Source organism: Diaporthe citri, assembly GCF_014595645.1.
Source record: "Diaporthe citri strain NFHF-8-4 chromosome Unknown scaffold_3, whole genome shotgun sequence".
NCBI lineage: Eukaryota > Fungi > Ascomycota > Sordariomycetes > Diaporthales > Diaporthaceae > Diaporthe > Diaporthe citri.
Window position 1 is genome coordinate 1874496 of NW_025064848.1, and position 10235 is coordinate 1884730.

The window sequence follows — 10235 nt, forward strand, 5'->3', positions numbered from 1 at the left end:
GGCCAAAAAAAGTAAAGTTAGCTAACGCTTGCGCTTTTGCCCGGCGGGAGGAGCGGAGAGGCTGTTACGTGCCCTTGCCAATGGGTCCTCCTGGTCAGCTGACACCAAAGCAGGGCTGTCCATCCGGCCTTTGACGATGTCCGAGCCGTGTGATTGTAGCTGTGGCCTCTGCGGCCGCAGGTAGTTTCCCGACAGGTCGGTGGGAATACGGGCCCCCGCGGCCTTGGCGTCGGCTTGTCGTGATATGTCCCGGTCACGGTTCCCAGCCAGAGCACCGCCAAGCGTCGCGCACTTGAGGATGGTCTGTATGAGGTGATTTTGTTGCAGGGGTTTGGACAGGTACTCGTCCATCTGCGCCTGGATGCACCGCTCCCTGTCGCCCATCATGGCGTGGGCTGTGAGGGCTATGATCGGCGTCCGTTGTGAACCCAGGCTGCGCTCATATTCTCGGATTTTCCCAGTGGCCTCGAAGCCTCCCTGTAGAGATCCAGGTTAGTAAAATACTTCAAATGATCTGGGCTGAGGAAATGGAGACTCTTACCATTATTGGCATTTGAACGTCCATGAGGATAACATCGAACTTCTTCTTCTGCACAGCATGGACCGCCTCCTCGCCATTGCCCACGACTGTCACGACGTGGTGGTACTTCTCAAGAATCTTGACAGCGAGCTTCTGATTGACGGCGTTGTCTTCGGCCAGGAGAATCTCAAAAGACCTCGTGTTGTCAGCCAGCGAAGGCGCGGCTCTGTTCTCGAGAGCCGGGATCATGCCGTTGCCCAGGTCAATAAGTTTGCATGGCGTCGTCATGTACGAGGTAATGCCCAAGTCAAGGCACGACTTCAGGTTGACATGTACGACAGGCGCCAGTAGAACGATGGGGAGGTACTTGAAGTCGTCGATGGCACGTAGCCTCCTCGCAGTGTCCAGATCATCCACGATGATAACGTCATAGGGCGTGGTGCCCTTCTCACGTTGCTTAACCAGGATGGGATCTTTCTCTGAGTCCACGATGGAGGGCAAGAGACCTAGGCCCCGAAGCATGTGCGCTATGCCAGAGCCGTGGCCGGTGTTCCCCTTGTCAATGAAGAGAACCTCGTGTCCCTTGTAGGGATTCAGCGACTTTGCGATGTACGAGACGTCGTCGACGGCTGATCGTACAACGCAGGTGAAGAAGAAAGCACTGCCGTGTCCTAGCTCACTCTCCACTCGAATGTCACCTCCCATCAGGTTAACCAGTCTCTTTGAAATGGACAACCCCAGACCGGTACCGCCGAATTTCCGGGTCATGGAGCCGTCAGCTTGCTGGAAGGTGTCGAAGATGAGGTCGAGCTTGTCAGCCGGTATACCAATACCGGTGTCGCTGACCACAAATTCAATGGCGTACTCGTCCCTCTTGACTGTCAGGTCCGACTTCTGAGTCTGCAGGCTGACTTTGCCGTTCTCCGTGAATTTGATGGCGTTTCCAACCAAGTTGAGGATGATCTGCCTCAGCCTGAACGAATCACCGACGACATGATCAGGTACCGAGCTGTCGACCTGATAAGTCAATTCGAGATTCTTCTCGTTCGCCTTGACCGCTAATGTTTTGAGGGCATTGAAGACTGTGCCACGCAACGTATAAGGGATCTCTTCGATGACCATGCGTCTGGCCTCGATCTTGGACAGATCGAGAATGTCGTCGATGATGATGAGCAAGCTGTTAGCCAAGCTGTTGACTATGTTCAACATCTCCCGCTGGTATTGTGTCAGGTCGGTGTCGAGGGTCAGTTGTGTCATCCCGATAATGCCGTTCATGGGCGTCCGGATTTCGTGCGACATGTTCGCCAGGAACTCGGATTTCGTCTTGTTGGCCAACTCGGCAGCCTCTCGAGCCTGTGTGTTTCTCTGGATACTGTCCCTGAGGTTGAATACCATCTGGTTGATCTTCCTCTTCAGCTCATCCATCTCTCCGGATGCTTCGACCTCCACTATCTTGGTAAAGTTCCCGTCGGTGGCAGCGTTAGTAATGTCCCCAAAGGCACGCACTTGGGCCGTCTAGAGCACTTCGTTAGTATATGAAAAATTTCGACACATCAGAAGTGGCCTCCTAAGACCTACCAAGTTATTGGCCATTGTATTAACGTCAGTCGTGATCTCCTTCCATCTACCCTTGAGCCCTGCGACGTCTGCCTGGCCTCCAAGAATGCCGTCAATACCGACATCCCTGGCCACTCGTTGCACTTCATTACAGAAGCTGTTGAGTCGGTCAACCATGTCATTGATGGTGTCCTTAAGAATGAGTATCTCGCCCCTAGCCTCGACGTCGATTTTGCGGCTCATATCGCCATTCGCAATGGCTTGTGTGACACTGGAGATTCCCCTGACCTGTAACGAAGTCAGCAAGAGCTCGAATGAGGCACCTGGTAAGGGACGTAGAGGTATGACCGCTGCTTACCTGAGTGGTCAAGTTCAAGGCCATGACGTTGACATTCTCGGTGAGATCTTTCCACTTGCCCTCAACATTCTCGACCTGGGCCTGGCCACCAAGAGTTCCGTCCGTCCCGACTTCTCGTGCGACCTTGGACACTTCGAACGCGAATGTAGACAGACGATCCACCATGGTGTTGATGGTGTTTTTGAGATCCAAGATCTCGCCCTGGGCTTCGACGCTGATTCGTTTGCTCAGATCGCCCCTCGCGACTGCAGTTGTAACCGTTGCTATTTCCCTGACTTGTGTTGTGAGATTCATGGCCATGCCGTTGACATTCTGCGTAAGGTCCTTCCAGGTCCCTTCCACGTCGTGCACAGTGGCTTGGCCGCCCAAGCGTCCCTCAGTCCCGACCTCCTTGGCGATTTTCGTGACTTCCCGGGCGAACTGTTGCAGTTGCTCCACCATGGAATTGATCGTGTTTTTCAGCTCGAATATTTCTCCCTTGCATTGAGCCTCGATTTTCTGCGTGAGGTCTCCCTTTGCAATTGCAGTTGTAACCTTGATGATGTCGCGTACTTGTGTCGTGAGATTGTCTGCCATGGCATTGACATTGACAGTCAAGTCATTCCACATGCCTTTTACACCATTCACATCGGCTTGTCCTCCTAGTTTTCCTTCTGTTCCGACGTCTTTGGCCACTCTTGTGACCTCGGAAGCAAAGGTTCGGAGTTGGTCAACCATGGTATTGATGGTCTGCTGCAATTGGAAGATCTCGCCCCTGGCGGGCCGTTCAATCTTCTTGGTGAGGTCTCCGTGGGCTACACTAGTCGTTACAGTCGCAATCTCTCGCACTGCACATCGTCAGCAACCTTAAAGTATTTCGCGTCTGGGCGCCCAACTTACCTTGATCGGTCAAATTTTGGGCCATTATGTTCACTAGGGATATTGAGTTAGTAGAAGAAATAAGGGAGGTAATCGTGTGGCACATACCATTGTCGGTCAGTTCTTTCCAGGTACCAGCGACGCCTTCGATCTGAGCCTGGCCGCCCAGGATGCCTTCCGTACCGACCTCACGAGCTACACGAGACACTTCCGAGGAGAAATCGCCAAGCTGATCCATCATAGTGTTTATCGTCCGTTTGAATGTGGTGATTTCGGGGTCCATTTCTACCGTGTTGAGGCGCACCCGTTTTGAAAGATCACCGCGAGCCACAGCAGTCAAGATGTCGCCAATCTCACGAAGGGCTTTTTGGAAGGCCTCGTTGGCCTTCTGGTGCTTCCATAGCTCTCGTTCGAGGGTCGCAACGCGTTCCTGCTCTATTATGGCGAGGGCCCTCTCCTGCAGCTGTTCTTGTTGTATGAGCTGGGCCTTGACGCCGGCAAGCTCCTGTCGCTGGCTGTCCAAAAGCTTTGACTGGTCGTCGACGTGCTCCCGTAGGCCCTCGAGCGCCTCGTCTGTCAGGGGGACAGCCTTCTCGATGACGGTGTTCCCGTTCCGCCCTATGCTTCCGGGTCTCGACTTGGAAGCGTCACGACCGATTCCTGAGGGTGACGATGCTGCATCGTCACCAAACACCGAATCAGCGGTTTCATTAGGCGTGTCGGGGAAGTTGGCGATACCGGTCGAGTTAGCTCTCGTCTCGAGTTGGTGGACCCGTGATACGAGGGCGGCGAGCTCCCGCTCCAGCTGGTGCTTCTCGAATGTGTCTGCACCCGGGAGCTCGATGAGCTTCCCTGGACCCCGATGTGTGGACGGAGGAGCGTGAGAGTCTGGCGCCAGGCTCTTCACGATGGCGGCGGCGGCCGCCAAGGCCGAGTTGTCGGCCATGGGAAGACTTGAGATGCCGAGGATTCAGGGTCGGGTCGAAGGGGGACTAAGGAGCGAAAAGAATCCAGGATCAAGGGCGTTGAGTGGCTAGGTTGTGGCTGGCGACTTCATGGGCGGTTGTCTGAATGGCTCCTGGTGTTAATGAGCGAGGACGAGCAAGTGGGAAGCAGGCAGATGGGTTGATTCTGATCGGAAGAGGTGAGGAACAGAATCAGCGGCAGCGACAGCGGCTACGAGGAAGCCCACATGCTCTGTGGAGCCGGGGGGGTGGGCGAAAGCGCCGAGGGGTGGGATGGAGGAGGAGGAGGAGGAGGAGGAGTTGAGGCCAACCTTGGGGGAAGAGGACAGGGAGCAGATGATGTGAGAGGAGGAGGAAAAGGAGGCTCTCACGCAGGTGCTGCAGGGCGGTCGACGAGGTTCAGGACCAAGGAGGCAGTCGAGTTTGAGGAGAGACAGACTGGCGTGGGCTTACCTGTCGGCTCTTCTGCGCGAGTCGAAGACGGACAGAAAAAAGGTGGTGCCAGACAGAGGCTAGAGCCAGCAGAGGCGCAGTTCCAGTTCCAGTTTGCGGTTCCCAGTCCCAGTTCCTGGTCTGGTCTGGTCTGAATGGATGGATGGCAGGCAGGCAAGGACTGGCAAGGACTGGTACGGGCATGTAGGTTAGTACAGTAGGCAGGTAGGCATGGTCCGGCGCGGGCAGAAGGCGGAGAAAGGATGGAGGGTCAAGGGGACAGGGGCGAGGGTGGTTCGTCTTGGGACACGCTGCCCGCTTGCAAGCCCTGCAGCCTTTGATAGGTTTAGGCCGGTGTCAAAGTCGACCAAGACCAGACCGCCGAACGTTTTCCTCGTTCTCGGCAAGGCTCCCTGGATACGACGGCTGGACCAAACTACAGCACAAACTGCAACATGAACGGCACCGCATGTCTAGTCTCTACTAGGACCTCGTGTGTGACGTGAGCGGCAAGGGATGGTAGCGCCCTGTAGGTACTCTATTCTATTTTCCCTCCTCTCGAGGCTCGACGCAGCGGGCGGCCAGCGCGCGCACACACACGCACACAAGCAGGCACACAAGCCATGCCGACTTCTGCGCTGGTAAAGTAGGTACATTAGGTAGCTAAGCAGGTACTTGGGCACTCTGGGAACCCAGCAGGCTGGCCAGGTAGACCCCAACCAGCCCGACGGTGTTGTCGGCTCTGGGGGCGCACTGGGCAGACAGAAAACGGGTGGTGGCAACCGTGACAGCTGGGGCCCGAGGAGACGGATGGGCATCTCCACGGTAAGGTTCCCGTTCCTGCCTGCCAAAGCAGGTGCCGGTTTTCCCTTTCTGCTGCTGGCCTGGCCCTGGCCTGGCCTGTGCCTGCTCCACATGGCCATTCCGTATTTTCAACGGTCTCTCCACACGCCCGCCCTCGCCCAGACTGCCCAACCGATTTTGTCTGTGTTTCTTTGACAGCAACAAATGCTCTGATGCTCTGATGCTCCCTGTCATATCGTCTCAGGGCCCGTCTTCTCTATTTCTGTTCGTGCCTTGCCCTCCAGCCTGCCTTTTTGCCAGCCTGCGCATCACATCCTGACGGCACATCGGATCAATGTGACCTTGCGCATGGACTCAGCTCAGGGCGTCCCGCAGGGCGGAGGGAACGCCGGCTCTACGTGTGGCCCACTGTGCAAACCGGCGTCCTGAGGCTCCCGCAACGTTCCCAAGAACCTGGGTTCTGGAACCTGGATTCTCGAACGTGGAATCTGGAGAGCGGAAGCTCTTCCCTGTTCGATATGCCCTGAGAGCACCAGCCCAGTCCAGGAATAGCGACTGTCACGGTAGCAGCTCGTCCGTCAAGGAGGCGGCTCTGCTGCGCACCGTACGGCCGGCCTGGGATGGGTTTAGCCACAGCATGCACAGTACACCTTGGTATTCCACCTTTATCACGGTCGGCGATCAGGCTGCATGGCCCACCATGGCGAAGCGAGGCATGGCTGCCAAAGCAGGTCTGCGTATAAAAGCCCTCGCCATTGCAGATGCAGCTTACAAAGGGTGTGAAGACCGGAAAGCGCAGCCATTGGGACGGTGGTCACACATGCCACTAGCACATACAAATGCAGCTACAGCTGCGTGAAATGCGAGGGCATGGGCGTGGCCTGGGTGGGCGTGCCAACACTTATTTGCGTCTTAGTTGGGGCGATAAGACCCCACGTGTGTGGGAGTACAGGAGTAGGTATGTGCCCAGAGAGGCAGCAGGCCAGGTTGGTAGTCCCGCACACACCACCCAGTCAGTGCAGACTACACGGGCAGACACCCACGCCGGCGGGGCCAAGCTGCCATGTTCCTGTACATGTCTCCCGACCCTGGATTTGTGTGCTTCCCAGATACTGTACCTACTGTACCGTAACAGAAAATAGCGCCCGTACGCGGCAACATGGTGTACAGTAGGCATCCCGGCCTGGAAGAAGCAGTGCACACGGCTGTCAGCCACATACGTCTAGTGCAGGTGTTTGAATATACAGACAAATTATCCAGGGGCCGCGCACACCCAGGTGGCACGAGACCAGAGCCAGCGGCTTGACCCATCACGACTCCTCAACAGCGTCGGCGGCGTCCCCTTCTCGTCGTGCGACTGGCACCTGCCCACTGCCCTGGTCGAAAAGAGGAGGGCCGCCAGAGGCCAGGATGGCCAGGAGGGGTGACACGACACGGCCCATTGTCATTTGCCTGGGCCTAGCGCGGCACAGGTTAAACACCCCGACCATGTCCAATTGGCCTTCGCGTGATGGATCGACCTCTCGCGTCGTACGCCACATGCCATGGTGGACTGCCTTGCCTACCTATAGTAGTAGGTAGAAAGAAATGCGTCTCCCAGACTGCCAGCCTGCAGTAGCATTCTACAGCCTGCGCTCTGCAGCCCACGCCTCACGCTGTCCAGTCACTCACTCGCGAACTTACTCGTCACGCCTCACCATCCTCATCGACCAGAGCATCGCCCATGATATTACAACTAAGGGCCTTTCCGAGGTGCGCAGTAGCCTGTCTTGGTGCACCCATTGGCTCAGGCCCATGTCCACACACCCCTCCATCCCATCCAATGCCTTCCCGTCCCGTCCTGCCCAATCCAGCAACCCCAGCCTGACCCGTCCCATCCCAACCCATCCCAACCCATCCCAACCCATCCCCCCCCAATACCCCATCTCAATCTCGTTTTCCTGCGCCCGGGGCCACCAGTTGCGCCAGGGTGACAGCTCATCTCATCAGATCAAAGCAAAAAATATGTCGCCCGCATGATACCCCCTCCTCCTCGTGGGACCTCAGCCGCCAAGATTGCTGGCAAGCCAACGGCGCGAGGCAGCAGCACAACTCGCTGCCTTGGTAGTCTGGCTGCTATGTGCGTATGGACACGAGGCGACGGATGCACGTCTTGTCTCGACACGATTAAAAGCCTGCACAATCCACCACTTCCCCAATATCCTTGCCAGTGGCTGGCCGCCGTCGCAGCTTCACCACGCGAACTGAGCAGTCCTGCAGTCTTGTTGGACCCCTATTTCCATAGGGCCTAGGGGCAACCTACTTCTTCTAGCTGACACAGTAGTTCCAGGCGCGATGAGACAGACGATGTCATTCTCACGGAGTGCAGCCCGCATCCGGGATCAACTCTTGGAGAACCAGCCTAACCAGATCCTGCCTGCCCAACGAGACCAACATGCCAGGCCTGCCCAGCATGCAGGCGCCGGCCAGCCGATCGTCTCAACGCGACGCCATGCCGAGAAGCCCCTCCCCCATTCTGTGGTTTCAATTGGGATTTCCCAAGAAGGCATTCCTGTGCACTAAGTACATGGATCATTCGGACATAGCCTGTCCCTCCCCGTTAACACCGCCAGCCTGCTGCTTCACCTGAGGGCGTCTCCGCCAAGCAACATCAAAAAATTGCAGCCACATCCAGTCTGTACGTGGGCGGTGCTCGGCTGTGGGCACCGGGCACTGGGCGGGTTACCCGCAACGCATCTGTGCTAGCGCCAAGTCCGTCGGCACCAATTAATGTACCTGTGCATGCAAAAGCAACGAGGGAGCCACTGAAAAAGATCGAAAGTTGTGATCCCACCTGGCCAGCAGGGCAGTGGGTGCGGTGGCCAATGAGGCCCTGCTCTTTCACGGACCCGCAAGTCACCCAGGTTCTTTGCGGATGCCCTCGTGGCCTTTGACGTCTCTTGGCCAGCTTAAGTAAGCATCGACTGTATCCATCCGGGACCTCTTCTCCCTGCCATGTTCAATCCTTCGCCCGGGTTGAGCGGCTCGCAGGACGCCGGCTGGACTGTGCCACAGACAAAGCAGATCTCTGCTCTCAGATGTCACATCTCACAAGGAGTATTTCTTGTGGCTGTCGGGCTTTCTAGAGACGGTTTCGCACATGCGCGCACACCGGGCCGTCACGACGAAATTGTCCAGCAGTGGTACACGCCTCCAGCTGGCCGGGCAGTTGGCGAGAGTGATACAAGTACAGAACCATCACAGTGGTTTCACAACATGGCAGAGACCAGCTCAGTGATTAACGAAACGGAGTGGATGAGATTGTCTCGCGAATGTCGTCGAAACAATGCCAAATTCTACCGTTGTGGCGATCCTCGTTCTATCCCGCGGAAACTGCTTGTCTCAAATCTAACACAACCACCCACTTACACCCGTATACCAGACCCGTGATTATAGGGAGGGATCGGCTGGCAGTCAGGGAAGATCCCATCAGCAATCCCGCACGTCAAAGGGCACGATGCGACCGAGACGTCGTAATAACTGTGGGCTCCAAGCGAAAGTCTATTGGTGCCACCGTCACCGTGCTACGTGCGTGCACAAGCAGGTGCTGCTGCATGGTACCACCGCGGCTGCGCGGACGAGTTCAGTATTCCGCTCCACTGGAACTTTGTCGCTGCATTCTTGGGATCTTCCCGACGTTGCTCAGCATGCCGCTCGGCGCTACGAGCCACCAGCCGATCCTCATAAAAGGATTTGTTTCAGATCAGAAGTCAACTTAGTCACGTCGACCTCAGATCCTCCGCAGCCATCGCAAAGAGGGAAGTGAGCGGCACAAAGACATCTCATCTCACCTCGGCAATCTTCCTCAATATGAAGATCAGGAATTGGTTGCCTCCTCTCTCTCTACGGCTCCGAATAGCTGCTTCCTATTTCGACGTCACTCTTGTCTCCCCTTTGATGAGCCGCCCGGAGTGCCGGCAGACCTGTGCCCAACCTCGGAAACAACCCGTGGGCATTCCCTGCACCAACTGGCGCTGACCAAAGGCACACCTTGTGGCCAGCCGTATAGGGATCTCCTTACCGGACAAGGCCATGCCCTTTCTCTGCGCACCATAAATATCTGCAGGCGCTAAACCACTTTTCCCGCCTAGGTCAGGCAGGATGCTGACACGCCGTCGCGGAACCCCGTGTGACGCAAGGCGTGCACGCTCAGCGCTCGGCAGCGAGGCCTGGTGGCGGCGGCGGCGGCGGCCCCAAGCATGCCCGGAACTTCCCTCTCGGTCACGTCAAATCCGCTCCGCTGTTGCCAAGATGGGAGGGGAGGGGGGAGGTCACTGCGCAGTGCACATCGTTCGAGACCCCATCGACTCATGATGATCAAAGTCAATTTTGCGAGCTTCAACCGCTTGGGAAAGGGCCCAGACCATGACATCATGTCGGAAAAGAAGCTCGTGGAAACCGGTGCATGGGGGCGGAGAATGGTCCTGAAGGTTTATTAGACTTTGCGGGCTCCAGTAAATGTGTTGCAACTGAAGTCTATCTTCTCGCGGCTAAGCCGGTATTGGTGCCGGCAAACGCGAGGGAAAGCATGTCGGAGGGGAGCATGGGCGGCTTTGGTGCCGGGACAGAGCCAGCCGGCGACGATGTGGCCTGACTTTTCGCGACAAGAGTCTGATAGTCTTGTGCCTGTTGTGTTCATTTGCAACTCCGGGTTGCCGCAAACTGCTACGCTGCTACGCTGAGCTTCTGGGTTCGCTCAGTC

At 56.7% G+C, this 10235-nt stretch overlaps 1 protein-coding gene across 1 annotated transcript; it reads right to left on the reverse strand.

Annotated features, from left to right (window-relative positions):
* Nucleotides 1–21: 21 nt before the first annotated feature.
* On the reverse strand, nt 22–4239 carry INS49_008136 (uncharacterized protein; the record flags this gene model as incomplete). The annotated part of the gene is made up of 6 exons (XM_043168881.1): nt 22–477; nt 542–2035; nt 2099–2365; nt 2436–3262; nt 3315–3347; nt 3402–4239. The coding sequence occupies 6 exons, from the start codon at nt 4237–4239 to the stop codon at nt 22–24; spliced, it is 3915 nt and encodes a 1304-aa protein (XP_043026561.1).
* Between the last annotated feature and the right edge of the window lie 5996 nt (nt 4240–10235).